We start from the raw sequence: 16,439 nt of genomic DNA on the forward strand, positions 1-16,439 counted from the left end.
AATGAAATTAAGTAATTCAATTTACAAATGTTAAGTTGATGTTCTGGATCCTTAGTAGTAAGGTATAAATTAATTTTAATCTTTTCTCCTTCTCCATTAATCAATGATTTAAAAATAAATATTTTAAAAAATTAATATAATCAATTTTATTAGAAATAATTAAATGTGTTTAATTTTTTGTAATCTTTGTATACCAATTATTAATTATTTGTAGACCTGGTGTACTTATTTTATGATTATTTATTGATTTATATGTGATCAAATTTACACATAAGTTCTTTGCGGTGAAAGAGGATGAGGCTTTTACTCCATTATTTCATTTTCTTTCATGGAAATGCTACAGTTAGATATGAGGTTATTCTTTTTTTTTAATTGTTTTTTCCTTTGATACCTTTGCTGTTTTATTTTTATTATTTTTTATGTTTTTAAAATTTTTTTTGAATAAAGTAGTATGAGGATTGTTTTTTTAAAGAGAAACTCTTTGAACTTTTGAAATCATTATTTATATGGTATATATTATTTAAGTTTTTTTTTTTAAATAAAAATTAACCATGCAAAGAATGGATTAAAAAATTTTAGTTTTTTTTAATTATTATAATCATAATCAAGTATTACATTCATTTAATTAACTGAATAATCAATTATTATATCATAATTAAATTACAATTACTGAATAATTAACTAACAAATTATAATATAACTACTAAGTCATGATCTCATTGGCTAACACCCTTTATAACACAACTATTAAGTCATGATCTCATCGTTACTTTGGAAGATTGTACATTTAATTTATTTAGTTGATAGGATTTGCATGTGTATGAGATATATAAACCTAATTTTTTAATTTTGGAATAATTTGTAACCCTATAAAAGAAAATAATTGCATTTCGTGATCAAAATGATATTTTCAACAGTCAATGCTTATTTGGTCCATTTTATAAACTAACACTAATTTTCGAAAGACAACAAATATTAAGTAATTTTAAATAAAAATAAAACCTCTATAAAAGAGCTAGAAATGAGAAATTGAAAAAAAAAAAAAACACATTCTTGAATATTTCATATTACTTTAATATGATAGAATTAGTATTGTTTTTGTTTAAAATCTAATTTTTTAAGCATCAAAGAAAATAAATTGAAAAAGCTTTTTACGATCGATATAAAATCTGGTTAAAACAAATGAATCCAACCAATACAACTTTAGAAAGTTCTTGGTAGGCCATAGCCAGCAATCTTTGCCTTCGCTGCAATTTATGCCAGAAATCATTTACTAGAAGCTCAAAACTAAGCCAAAACTAATGAGGAAAAATTTGCCAATTTGAATAATAACTTGGAAAAGATATTAATAATAACTTGTAGATGATGGAGAATAGAGAATTGAATATTTGTGTAGAAAATAAAATCAACAAGACACAAAGCTACAGGCTTCCTTCAAAACAAAACAAATACCAAAAACAGAGTTTCGACAGAGACATAAAGCTCTGTTGAAAGTGCAAAATCCACAACTCTTCCTAAAACTATTTTAACAGAACAGTCAACTAAAAGAAATCCCCCATTTAAAAAGATTAAATCACCAAACTTCTTCTGACAACAAAATCAACTTTATCCAAATCTTCACCACATTCAAACAAAAGGCAAATCATAAGAGCTCCCATGATACCTAGGCACATCTTCTGAAGATGTATAACTCAAGAAAATTGCCCACAATTGAGTAGCGAAAGGTAGTGATGCAACTCTCAATGAAAGAAAACCATGCTTGTCGCCAATATGGATTTATGTATAGAACAACAAAAATTCCCAATAAAACAATTACATATGAAACTAGAAAGCTCACACAAAAAACATATGTGTCCATGAAACTACCTTCTCCTTCATTGTCTGTTGTAGTTGGTACTGTTGGTGGTGACTTAGTTTTAGAGCAGTTATTTTGCAATGGAGGCCCACAGAGAAGAGGGTTTACCTCGTAGCTGCTTTCATTAAAGGTCCCAAACTGAGCTTTTGGGTCTGGAGTACTACCTGACAAGTTGTTGTGTGCCACGCTGAAAACCTCCAGGAAGTTCAACTCAACCAACTGTATAGGGATTCTACCAGTCAAGTTGTTGTAAGAAAGGTCCAAACTCTCGATTTGCTTAAGCTTTGAAAATGATGAAGGTATGACTCCAATCAACTTATTGTGTGATAAGTTTAACGAATGGATTTCATTCAAGTTTCCCAATTCGAGTGGGATTTGCCCAGTTAACCTGTTACAAGATAAATCAATCCCAGACATGTACTCAAGAATGTCACCACCGTATGAATAGGACACACTCTTTGTTGTAAACTCTATCCATTCTTCCATGTAGCTATCAGGGTACCTACGAGTTTTCGGCATTATCATCACAGTGTATGTTGATGCATCATCAGGTATACCTATTCCATACTGACCATCAGGTATCAATGACTTATCCTTTTTCATTGCCAAAGTTAAGTTACCCAAACAAGAAGGTATAGGACCAGAAAACATATTTCCAGAAAGATCTATGATGCTCAATGAATACAACTTGCATAATTGAACTGGAATTCCATCGTCTAGATGATTGTCTTTCAAAAGAAGGACGCTTAAAGTAGAAAATGTGCCAATCCATTTTGGAATATTACCAGTCAAATTATTCCCTCTAAGATCTAATGTCACTAATGAAAAGCTATTAAAAACAAGTGTCAATGGACCACTTAGTCTGTTTCTCTTCAGGTGGACATGTCTTAAATATGGTGGATTGAAACAAGAATGAATAGAGCCAGATAAATTGTTTTGAGAAAGCTCCAAAAATTCAAGCTCATACAAGTTGCACAATTCCATTGGAATAGAACCTTCGAAATGATTGTTGGACAAAGCCAATCTCTTCAAATGCGGTACATTCCCTATCCATCTTGGGAGCTTTCCATTAAAACTGTTACTACTGATATCAATATCCTCTAGTGATGAATGTGAAAAATCAGTAGCAGAGACATCAATATCAGGAATCTCTCCAGCAAAATTATTGCCATCCAAATACAATTTTGACAACTTGATTGTGTTGAACATCATAGGAACAATCTTTCCACTTAGGTTGTTATTTGATAGCCTAAGAATAACTAATGAGCTTCTCATGATCAACTTTTCTGGTACTCTTCCAGATAGATGATTGTCCGATAGGTCTAAAATTGATAAAGTGTTCATGCCACTTAAACAAGGAGGGATATTACCTTCAAAGGCATTCTTAGATAAGAATAAACCTTTCAAATTTGGAAAAGATGAACATATATTTGTCAGAATTTGACCTTGTAATTTGTTATCAGATATGTCAATTATAGACACATTAGGATTAGTAAGTTGCGGTAACAAGAGAGGACCGGTGAAAGAATTGCCTAATAAGAAGAGATTTCCTAATTTTGTGTTATTTTCTAACAACCATAACGGGACTGTTCCACTGAAATAGTTATATGAAAGATCAACATATCTCAAGTCATATTTGTAATAAAGGAACTTAAGAGGTTGTAGGCTAAGTCCTTTATCGGTTGTGCACTTTGACAAACTGATGAAATTTAGTTGGAACCTTGGAATTGAAGTATGAAAGGAATTAGGTTCTATTACCATCTTGTTTTCATCACCGAAGAGAACTTTGAGATTTGGAAGGTTTGCACGTGATAGGAATGGCATTGAAATTTGAAAATGATTTCTTGAAAGGACGATGAATCCAAGTGATGAAAGATTTGCTAAAGGCGTCAAATTTCCAGTAAATTGATTGGAGGAGATATCCAATTGAAGAAGAGATGTCAAGTTACCCAAACAATAAGGAAGTATCCCCTCAAGTGCATTCCTACTGATATCCAAACTTTTAAGGTTCCTTAGATCACACCAACCTGAAAATTTTATAAATTCATGGAAGAAATTTTAATTAAATTTTGATTTCCAAAACAGAATATATATAAAAGATATTAGACGAAAGAAATAGAAAAAAGAATTATTGGAAATAGATGTATTCCAGAAGTTATATTGGAGAAATTATAGAGTCTTACCTTGATTAGGTAAGGAACCAATAAGTCCACAGTCACTTAAAGACAAAGTTTTGAGAGAAGTGAATACTCCAATGCTTTGCAAAACGTTGTTGTCAAGATAGGAAAAGTCTAGAAATATTTCCTCCACATTGTTCCATACATGCAATTCTGAGTAATCATAGCATAAGAGGTATTCTTAGATGTTAATCAACAAATGACTACTAATTTAAGTCCTTTTGGAAAAATTAATGACTTACCTTTATCCTGAGCAGCCATAGACTTATTTAGGTAATTCGATCGTAGATAGAAGGTCTTAACTGATGGGAATGCATCTACTAATTTTAGTAGTAGTGGAATGCTTCCATTGGTGAAAACCCCATTTAGACTAAGAACTTTTAACTTTTTCAAACTTTTATACTCTGTAAATGAAAAAAATAAACAAGTGAAAATTTCAATTTTGTAGAAAGATTATATGTTCAAGATTTATGCAAGATGAATTTTTAATAGAGAAGAATATTGAATCGTTAAATATTTTTAATATAAATTTAATATACGAAACAATCAAAAAGATGAAATCAAACAAAACGGTAACATGAAAAGGCAAAATTTTTTAAACGGTAATAAGAATACGTAGTAATCTAAAACAGAATGACAAAAGGCAAACAAGTCCAACTCTAAGACACAACAAGGTAATACAAACAAAAAGGGAAATATTTGATATGCCGTTGCAACACTTCTTAAAGAAAGCAATTATCTAAGGCAAATATATATCATTTTCTAATTAGTAATCAAATTACAATGAATTTCTTCCTTTAAAAAGTCGGACATTAATTTTAATGAGAGCATTTCACCTACAATCATTATAATACAATTAAATAGCCACAATTCAAAATTACGTGAGGTCTAACAAAATTCTATATGGAAGTCACATTTATAAATGATCGATTCTTACATAATTCTTTATTATAGTTAGAGAATTGTAGCATTGTAATAAAAAGCATATAATAAATAGTTAATTTCTTCCTTTAAAAAATTGAGCATTAAATTTTAATATGCTAAATTTTTTGGTCATTAAAACATCTACATCATTATAAACCTCATAAATAAAAATAGAAAATTTATTTAAATCCATACCTTTACAGCCCACAAATTCATTCAAATCATTATAACTCATATCCAGTTCCTCTAAGTTGGTAAAAGCACCTAAGTCTGGAAAAAAAGTAATGAATAAACTTCATTAAATCATCTAAATATATGAAATGTATTTTTTTAAAGTATTTATAATAGAGTTGAAATTTTGGTTGAAAAGTAATAATTAATTAGATTATGACTTAAATCAAGCTTTTAGAAATAGGTCAATTTTAACTGTCTCCTAGTATCTATAAATAATTTACATAATTTCATCATTAAAGAAAAGAAACAGATGAACTTATTTGTTATGTCATCTTGAAACATGAATAAAGATTTTGTTAGCAAATTCAAAATTTTTGCAAAAAAAAAAAATTACCTCTCATATCTATTGATCCATTTAACTGATTGTAGCTTACATCCAAAGACTTCAAATTTGAAAGCCCGCTAAGTGATGCAAATATGCTGTCATTCATGAGATTATAGCTCAAATCAAATTCTTCTAAATGGGTCAAGTGCAGCTGTCTCCCACTATCTACATAAGGTTTACATAATTTCATCACTAAAAAAAGATTTACATAATATTTAATTATATATAACAACTTAACTAATTGAGCAAATATAAATGCATACCTTGTGAGGATTGAAGGCTTTCAATGCTGTTCCAGCTTAAATCCAACTTCTTCATACTCATTAAATTATTCAATTCTATGCCCAAGTTCAATTCAAATAATCATTATGTTAGCCTGGTTATTCAAATAATCTTTTATTGAATATTCTTATTGACTTTATAATGAAATAAACGGCAAAATAGGTCTAAAGCTTTAAATGAACAAGAAAAATCCTCAAATGTGATATGAGATTGTACTCATTTGATGAGTTTAAACGTTCTAAAAAGAATTTAAAAGAAAAAGTCTGCAATAGCTTTACCTTTAATATCTATTGAGCCATGCAATTGGTTCTCCCCCATATCTAAGGACTTCAGACTTGAAAACTCCTGAGGGAAGAAAAATGTATTGTTCTTGAAAAGATTACCCCTCAAATTAAGCTCCTCCAAATTGGTCAATCTCAGTTGTGTCTCGTTTCCTATATAAGAATATAAAATTCTATTATTTGCTATTGTCAATGAGAAATTTTATATATTAATCACATAATTAAGAATTTAGTTGAGTGAATTGAAATATATATTTATACCTTGCTTTGATGGTTGGAAGCTTTCAATTTTATTGTCTCTTAAATCCAAGTTCTTCAAATTTGTCAAATTATTCAATCCTACTCAATGCCAATGAGTAATTAATATTGCATATAAAAGCAAATTATATGTAATACCTTTCCTGAAACTACAATTGATTTAAACGTAAAAAAAGGGTAAACCAAGTTTATCGTGAATGTGAATAGTTCCTTCCAAGTGATTTCTCATCAAACTTAAAGTCTTTAAAGATAAAAGACCATTGATATAAAACAATATGTTATTTTTCAAAGAGTTGTATCCTAAATCAAGAGTTTCCAAATTATTGAGTCTTGAAAGCCATTGGAAGCCTGTAATGAAAAAGATTAATATTTTAATTACTATATATCATTCATAATCACTATTGGGTTAATTTTAATTCTACCATTTGCTTGACTTGATCCATTAACACAAATACTCAGGAAACTTCAGGAAACAAAAATTAAAAAGAAAAAAACTACAAAATGGTTTCTCAACTGTTTCTAATTCAGTCATGCATCGGTTTTCTCACTTCAATAATAAATACTTGGTTTGGTTTTCTTTATCTTACATAGAGTTGGATTCGAATTTCTTATCCCAATCAAAAATCGAAATGACTGACTGTTTAATAAGTGACATCCTCCTTCGTAACTACGTGTAGCTTGATTTTTTTTTTTTTTGGCCCAATAGGTGTAGCTTGATTCTTAAGCTAATGGCTTTTTTCCTACCGGATATTATGAACAAGAAATGTTTTTTTGCAACCAAAAGTTGTCATATTAGCAACTGCAACTATCCAAGAGACAAAAGGTACAATTAGCATCTTAACTGGGTTTCATTTCACATTTTGAAAATAATATAATATTTGTTAACTTAATTAATGTAATTATATAAGCAAACATGATAATATTAAGAATTATGATATTATAATTAACACAATAAGAATTACAATACGATGATTGTAATTAAAAAGCCTCCATCGAGTAGCATATGCTATGCGGAAATCATTGGTAAAGACAGCCCTTGTGAGGGAAAGGCTAGAACTGGTTGCCCAACCAACTATGATCTCGAGGAAGCCACAAGGATAGAGTTGGCAACCTCCTGTACTGGATATGTTAAAGCTCATTGTGGATGCAGTGTATAGGTTCAGAGAACAGGAAGCTGGGCTAGGTGCTGTTCGTAGAGATTCAAAGAGTAACGTGGTTTTTTCAGCAGTGACTTGAGTAGACTGGACTGAAAGTTCCTTTCATACAGAGGCAAAAGCGATCCTTTGGGGACTGCAACTAGCTTTTGAACAGGGTACAGAGCATGTGATAGTGGAGACTGATTCTATGCCGACAATACACGAAATTGAAAACACACATAGCTCGCTTTGGTCGGGAGGTAATTGGCTTATGGGTAAGGTTGTGTAACTTTTAAGTGTTTTGTCTTCAGTTATATACTTTGGGTGGTGTTTTCTCTGTCTGGTTTGAATGCATAGATCTATTTGCTTTGCTGAATTAACTTTATGCTGGCTTTGTGCCCTTTTGATTAATTAATAAATACCTTTGACTTAGCAAAAAAAATTTTTTTTATGAGTTTAAGGCTTTTAAAAAAAAAAAAACAAAGGTAGTAAAAGCTTTACCTTTAACATCTATTGAGCCTTGCAATTGGTTCCCCTGCATATATAAGGACTTTAGACTTGAAAACCCCTGAACGAAGGAAAATGTATTGTTCCTGAAGAGATTATAGCTCAAATCAAGTTCCTCCAAATTGGTCAACCTCAGTTGTGTCTCGTTTCCTATACAAGAATATATAATTCTATTATATACTATAGTCAATCAAAAATTTTATATGCTGATCACATAATTAAGATTTTAGTTCAGTGAATTGAAATATATATTTATACCTTGCTTTGATGGTTGGAAGCTTTCAATTCTATTGAAGCTTAAATCCAAGTTCTTCAAGTTTGTCAAATTATTCAATTCTATTCAACCTCAACAAGTAATTAATTATATTATATATAAAATCAAATAATATGCAAGAGCTTTCCTTGAAACAACAATTGACTTTAATATCAATTAGAGGTAAAATGAGTTTACCGTGAATATGAACGGTTCCTTCCAAGTAATTTCCACTTAAACTTAAAGTCTTTAAAGATGAAAGACCATTCATATGAAACACTATATCATTTTTCAAAGAATTGCCCCATAAATCAAGAGTTTCCAAATTACCAAGTCTTGAGAGCCATTGGAAACCTGTAATAAACACAAGTTAATATTTTAATTACTTTATATCATTCATAATCGTAATTAGAGCAATTTTAACTCTACCGTTTGCATGACTTGATCCTCTGAAGGAGTTTGCTCCTAGATATAAATGCTTAAGAGATGAAAGCTCACTCAAAGATAATAAAATTGTATCATTGAGGTAATTGTCACTTAAATCAAGGATCTCCAAATTTAGCTTTGCAAAACCTGCAAGAGAGTTCTTTTAAATATATAAAAAGGACTTAGTGGCTTTCATCAATAAAACAAAATTAGAATTAAATATGAAGTTGTAAAAATGAAAAAGTGAAGAATGAATTTTCATATTGCAAATTAACAATGGAATAATTGAAGATGAAAAGGCAAAAGCGACCTTCACTTTCAACAAAACCAGCGATGTTATTCCCTGTCAAATACAGATGCTTCAGTTCCTTGAAAGGAAGAAACAAGGAGGCATTAAGATACCATCTTTTGTTGTCGAGCCATCTTGTATTATTAAGAGAGAGTCCTATGACTCGCTTGGAGGAGAAGGAGGAGGAGGTGTTGCACTCGACCCTATGCCATTGACAGCAATCTGAACCCTTGATCTCATCAACCCAGCTGTACAGATCGTTGTGAGGATTGAAGAACGGTTTGAGTTGCAAGAGAGCAATCCTCTCATCCTCCCAACACGCCTCAGTACTATACCATCTGCATCCTTCTAACAGCAACAACAACAACACACTCAACCACAACCATTTGGTTTCCATCATCTCTTTTTCTTTATATATGATCTCTATATTTTCAATTCTCTCTCAACTGCTACTTCTAAATATATAATGATAAGCCTTGCATCAAGCTTAATATATATAGACAATCAAGGTGGTCCTCGATCGTTTAGACTGTGTTGTAGGAAAGAAAGAAAAGGGAAAGTAAAAAAAATATTAAAACTGTTTTTCCCTTGTCCTTTCGTTCTTCCTAAAAGGAGTGTTAGTCTTTTTCTTTGACTTTGCTCATCGGTGGTAAATTTTACTATTTTTGGAATTGAAACTCGAATAAACTAATCACTGAAATCACTCTTTCTCGAAAGTAGCCGACATAATTTAGAAAAAAATTTTGCAATAAGACAATGACTTTTATTTTCCACAAATTAAAAATTTGTTCATGCTATATATAAATGAGGTTTTGTCTCAATAATAAGAAAGAGGGATTAGAAGTATTAGATTTTATGATCGAATCTCATTGTATATTTGTTGGATTTAATTTAAATTTTCTATAAATATACTATTTTTTTATTAATCAATTGTTTTTATTATTATTTTTTTTGCCAATGATCAATCTTGATAAAAAAAATCATTCGTTTCATAATCATTCTTTTAATTGTTATAATTGGAGTACTTGTTAAACCCAGCTACTTTGCAGGCTATTGGTCAAAAAACTTGGATCCAGTCCTAAATATGATTTTTTAGGCTTGAGTTGAGAATTTTATTATATTAATAAATAATATATTTTAATTAAAATTTAATTTTATAATATTAATATAAAATATTTTTAACATTTTAATAACAAATTTAATTGAAATAAGTAAATCAGCTTGGGAACATTTCAAATGTAATTTTTTTATTACAATATTATAATTATTTAATTACATTAAAAAATTATAATATTGTCTATGAGTTTTTCATTTTCTTTTCTGATTTCTTTCTAAATGATTAATAAATAGTAGTAAACGATCAATAATATGATATTAAATTTCATAATTTGAATACTAAAAATTTACATAAGCTATTAATAAAGGATAAAAGAAATTTATGCTTTCATATATCAATAGAATGAAGATTTCGTTTTGTATGGGATATATTTTTAAAAAAATCATTTATAAAAAATAAATTTAAATTGAATAATACGGTAAGTAATAATACTTAAAAATTGTTTTTTTTCCTTTAATTTTTAGTTTTTCAAAATACTTACTCTAATATCAAATTGCACTTTTGGCTTTTATACATAAAAAAAATTCCGAAAAGTGAAAAAAATTAAAATACAAATAGAAAAAACTGAATTAAAAAAAAAAAAAAACTATTGGTCTTTTAAAAGCAAATGCAATGTTGGTTGTTGGCCAAACCCAAAAGAAAGTTGTTGAGAAATTAACTCCAACTTGCTTGATACTTCAGTCATATCTTCCCCATTAGTTTTACGTTAATTAGCGTGAATAACGTTTTAATTTGTTGAAAGTCTTGTGCTTCGTTTTACACACAAAGGCACGTACTTTATCTCATTGCAAAATTTTTGTAAAGTACGTCGGCCACTTTCAAGAAAATGTGATTTTAATAATAAATTAGTTTATTCAAGTTTCAATTCCTGAAATTTACCATCAATGAGAGAAGATAGCGAAAGACACTGACACTTTTTTAGGTAAAAAGGAAAGGAAACCAAACAGAGTCTACGCAAGGACTTGACTTGCCAAAGTTTTTTAAGTTTACTTCAGATTGATTGTGTTATTATATTATAAAAAAATATTTTTTAATTTTATTTTATAATATATTTAAAAATATTAAAAGATTAGTATAAATATATTTTGAATATTTTAATGATAAATAAAAATAAAATGCAGAGCCCACCAAACCTAAGATTTCTTGATTTCAACCGTGCTCGGCTCCTCTTAGTTCATGGACACCTTTTTTTTTTTTTTTCTCAAATTATATATTTTTAGAGAATTAAGAATACCAATTATTTTTGCAACTCCATGAATTAATCACTTCTTGCAAATAACACGATTAGGATGATCCTATTTTTAAAATTTATTATATTTTAGGTGTTATATTAGAAATATTTAAAATTTAAGCATCATATTAAATATTTTATTATAATTTATAAATCATTCATAATATTAATTATTTTTATAATGTACCACCATAAACAGAATGTCGGCTATATAAAATAATGTAAATATTTTTATAATAGCTTGATATTAGATTTGTCTATGTGTCAGACCATATGCTAGTCTCAATTCAATCAAGTCTTAAGCAAAATTTTTAAAGCTTTTAACAAGGTTTATTGCTTATTTTGTTCTCGTTAAACAATATTTGTTAATTTAATTTAAAATATATTTAAAAAAAGTAAATTGTTAATATAAAAATCTTTTTAATGATAAATAAAAATAAATTGCAAAGCCCACCAAACCTAAGAATTTTAGGTTTCAACCAAACTCGGCTCCTTTTAGTCCATAGACACCCTTTTTTTTTTCAAATAATATGTTTTTAGAGAATTAAGAAAGCCAATAATTTTTGTAGCTCCACGGTTAATCATCCCTTGCAAATACCATGATTAGGATGTTACTTTATTTTTAAAATTTATAGATATTATATTGTTTTAGGTATGTTTAAAATTTAAATATCATATTAAATACTTTATTATAATTTAAAAATCATTCATAATATTAATCATTTTTATAATTTGCTACCATAAATTAGATGTTGTCTATATAAAACATTGTAAATGCTTCTATGATATCTTGTTATTAGACTATACTTAACCATTTATGTATTCGTATCATTTAAATACCAAAATTTATGTATTTATATTGTGTTTTATATGAAAATTATATATCATAATTTATATCAACATAAAAATATAAAATATATATTTTTGTTTTTATTAAACCCATGTATAATTATTACTAAAATTTTACAATAAAACAAATATGTGCCTCTGCATGTAAACCAAGCAATAGAGTTTTATTTTGCACAAATTAAAACTTTGTTCATACTATCAATAAAGTTTTGTCTCAATAATAAGAAAAAGGGATTGGAAGCAATAGATTTTATAATCGAATCTCATGTATGTTGGATTTAATTTAATTCTATGTTGGTTTATATTGATTTGTTTATTGATTTTTCTTTAAATATACTATTTTTTTACCAATGATCAATCTTGATTAAAAATCATTCGTTTCACTATCATTCTCTTAGCTGTTATAGTTGAAGTAGTTGTTAATTATTAGGTGTTTATAGACCCAATTACTATCTAGGCTATTGGTCAAAGACATTGATCCAATCCTAAATATGCTTTTTCTACCTAAGTAGATCTGTTCTAAAGTCAAGCTATCCTCCTAAGCCTAAAAGCTCGTCAAATTTTGAAAAAGTTTAGGCAAAAAACAAAAGTATATTAAATGGGCATGGGCACATTTTTATAAGCTTGTTTAAATTTCGGGTTGGGTATTGAAAAATTAAAATCCGAATCCGACCCGACTCAAATAAAATATATATAATTGAAATATTATAATTATATAAATATATATAAATATATGAAAATTTTTTTATATATTTAAAAAAAGGATTTTCTAATTTTTGTTATATAAATTAGGTTTAATGGAGGGGCTTGGTATTTACTTTTTCAATTTTGGTTGACCTTAAAAAAATTTTTGAGGCTCAAAATATCAGACCAAACCAAACCTAAGCAAGCATATAAATTATTAATATAAAAAATTGACCCAACCTAGATCAGCCTATAAACACCTTTATGCTTGAGTTCAACGTTGAGAATTTTATTTAATAAATAATAAATTTTAATTAAAATTTAATTTTAAAATATTAATATAAAAATATTTTTAACATTTTAATAACAAATTTAATAATAGGTAAATCAGCTATGGAGTATTTCGCCTACAATTTTTTTATTATAATTTTGTAATTATTCAATTACTTAAAGAATTATGTATGGATCTATCACTTATAAATGTGAATTTTATATAAAATTTTTATAAATTTCATAAATTTAAATTATAACTAGTTACTATAACAATTGTAAATGATACGCTTTTTTTTATTTTGTAATTAATACTTTAGCTCGTCGTGTGACTTATACATGAAATCGTGGAGTTTGGGTTAAAAAATTCTTTCCGCCCTTTCATTGTAGTTTCTTATTACATTCTATTTCTTAGTGGAAAGAAGAAACTTTTATTGCAAGTTCCATTTTCTTTTTTTTTTTTTTGAAAAGCATTTCATATCTATTTTTAAGTCTATGAGACTATAACATCAAATACTGTATTGTTTGACAGGATCTTGACATTGGTGTCAACATTGAAATTCACATTGCCGTGATATCCACGTTATTTAATTGGAATATATACTTGGATTCTTAAAGTATATATGAATATAAAAATTGTGATTTGCCTATGAGTTTTTCATTTTCTTCTTTATTTCTTTGTAAATGATGAATAAGATAGTAACAAACGATTAATAACATAATACCAGAAGCCATAACTGTGATTGTAAAATTTACATAAGCTATTAATAAAGGATAAAAAAATTCTTTCATATATCACTAGAATAAAGCCCTCGCTTAGCATGGGATTTTTTTAAAAAATATATTATAAAAAATAATTTTAAATTGAATAATATGATAAATAATAATACTTTAAAAATATATATTTTTTAATTTTTAGTTTTCAAAAAATACTTACTTTAATATCCAATTGCACTTTTTATACAAAAAAAAAAGTCCTAAAAAGTGAAAAAAAGGAAAATGGAAATAGAAAAAACTAAGTACAAAAAGTAAATATTGGTCTCTTAAAAGCAACTGCAACATTGGTTGTTGGCCAGCCCCCATAGAAAGTTATTGAGAAATTAACTCCAACTTGCTTGACACTTCACATTATTTATAGTCATATCTTCACTATTAGTTTTACTTTAGCGTGAATAACGTTTTAATTCGTGGAAAATAAAAAGTCTTGTGCTTATGGCAACGGGTTGGGTTTTTGCTCGTTTCGAATCCGATTTTACTTTAAACATATAAAATTCGTATTCAATCCGATCCAATAATTTTTTATTTTTTTAATACCTAAACTCGTCCTACTCTGACATTATATAAAATTAAATTCAACTTGATCCGACCCGAAATTAATAAAATATTATTTTTAATATAAATATAAAATTAAATATATATAAAAATATATAAAATTAAATAAATAATTAAAAAAATAAAATTTTTATATATATCGGGTCGGGTAGAATCGGGATTACCTTCTCTATATGTTTTACACGCAAAGGCACTTACTTTATCTCATTGCAAAATTTTCTATAAGTATGTCGGCCACTTTCAAGAAAGTGTGATCTTAGTGTGATCCTAGTAATAAATTAGTTTATTCAAGTTTCAATTCCCGAAATTTACCTTCGATGAGAGAAGACAACGAAAGACATTAACACTCCTTTTTTGTAAAAAGGAAAGGAAACCAAACAGAGTCTACGCAAGGACCTTGACTTGTCAAAGTCTTTTAAGTCTAGTTCTGATTGTGTTATTATATTATAAAATAATTTATTTTTTAATTTTATTTTAGAATATATTTAAAAACATTAAAAGATTAGTATAAATATATTTTTAATATTTTAATTATAAATAAAAATGAAATGCAGAGCCCACCAAACCTAAGATTTCTATATGTCAACCACGGTCGGCTCCTCTTAGTTCATGGACACCTTTTTTTTTTTTTTTCAAATAATATATTTTTAGAGAATTAAGAAAGCCAATTATTTTTGCAGCTCCACAATTACTCCTTGCAAATAACACGATTAGGACGTTATTATTTTTAAAATTTATTATATTTTAGGTGCTATATTAGAAATGTTCCAAATTCAAGCAGCATATTAAATATTTTTTTGTAATTTAAAGACCATTCATAATATTAATCATCGTTATAATTTGTCACCATAAATTGAACATTGACTATATAAAATAATGTAAATGTTTCTATAATAGCTTGTTATTAGACTCGTCTATGTGTCGGACCATTTGTTAGTTTCAACTCAATCAACTCTTGAACAAAATATTTAAAAGTTTTTATTAAGGTTAATTGCTTATTTTGTTCTCGTTAAACAATATTGTTAATTTAATTTAAAATATATTTTAAAATATTTAAATTATTAATATAAAAATCTTTTTAATATTTTAATAATAAATAAAAAATGAAATGGAAGATTTGACCAAACATAAAATTTTAAGGTGCTAACCATGTTCTATTTTTTTAGATGTGTAGACACCGGATTTTTTTCGGGTCTTTTATAATTAATAATAATAATAATAATATATTTAAAAAATATTAATTAAAAAAAAAGAGAAAATGGGAAAAAAAAAACAAAAAGTAGGGTGGCTGGTGAACGGTGCCGTTACCGCCCCAAACCAGCCACCCTACAGCCCACTTCTAAACCTACCCCAGTCCACCTATAGCTACCCTACAGCCACCACATGTTCCCCTTTTGAAGCTCCTTAAAAACCTTCAGCTTTTTCCCATTGGGATCTCTTTCTCTCTCGAATACTAGGAGCCCATTCATTCCACTCGAATACTAGAAACCCCCAAGCTTATACGAAACCTCTTCTTCAACAACCTCAAATAGAACCCACACCAACCATACCCAAATACCCAAATAAAGAAAAAAACAAAAACAAAAAAGGGACAAACATAGTCCTCCCCACAGGGAGGAACCCAACGCTACCCTACTTGCAAAAGCAAAAAAAAAAAAAATCAGATCAGTCTCTTTAAAAAAAAAAAAAAGGTAGAAAACTTCAAGCCCCGATTTATGCCGATTGGGGCTATTTCTGGTAAAACAGACGTCAGATCTAGAAAGAGGACGTTGAGGTGAATATTTGGGAGTATTTTGGCATTTTTTCGCAACCCGCGACCACCGACGGCTACCGTCGGCGATGACTCAGGCGACGACCGGTGTGGTGGTCCGACGTCGAATTCTAGCAGAAGCCAGAAAGGATTCTTTTTAGGTGAAATATTATTTTTTTTTGAGAAAAGGGTGAAATGAATTAAAAAAAATTGACTTTTATAGAAAACATAGGAGCAAAATGACGTCGTTTTGAGCATA

General features: G+C 28.3%; 1 protein-coding gene across 1 annotated transcript; it reads right to left on the bottom strand.

The window, feature by feature from the left end:
• Positions 1-1,366: 1,366 nt before the first annotated feature.
• Positions 1,367-9,412, bottom strand: LOC111280104 (cuscuta receptor 1-like). The gene is made up of 13 exons (XM_089756406.1): positions 8,969-9,412; positions 8,662-8,805; positions 8,431-8,586; positions 8,238-8,315; positions 7,974-8,129; positions 6,340-6,417; positions 6,076-6,231; positions 5,779-5,853; positions 5,525-5,680; positions 5,152-5,226; positions 4,275-4,436; positions 4,039-4,185; positions 1,367-3,882 (listed from the first exon to the last, which is right to left on the bottom strand). Exons 1-13 carry the CDS (start codon positions 9,345-9,347, stop codon positions 1,664-1,666), a joined length of 3,981 nt encoding a protein of 1,326 aa, XP_089612532.1. The 5' UTR covers positions 9,348-9,412; the 3' UTR covers positions 1,367-1,663.
• Positions 9,413-16,439: the final 7,027 nt, after the last annotated feature.

Source organism: Durio zibethinus, chromosome 27 (assembly GCF_047325235.1).
Source record: "Durio zibethinus cultivar Kanyao isolate XHJ-2024 chromosome 27, ASM4732523v1, whole genome shotgun sequence".
Taxonomy (NCBI): domain Eukaryota; kingdom Viridiplantae; phylum Streptophyta; class Magnoliopsida; order Malvales; family Malvaceae; genus Durio; species Durio zibethinus.

Coding starts and splice junctions, on each gene's coding strand:
- LOC111280104 (XM_089756406.1), bottom strand. CDS start 9,347: ATGATGGAAACCAAATGGTTGTGGTTGAGTGTGTTGTTGTTGTTGCTG. Junction 6,418..7,973: donor AGGCTCAATAGATGTTAAAG/GTAAAGCTTTTA, acceptor GGCATTGAGTAG/GATTGAATAATTTGACAAAT. Junction 5,854..6,075: donor TGGCTCAATAGATATTAAAG/GTAAAGCTATTG, acceptor ACTTGGGCATAG/AATTGAATAATTTAATGAGT.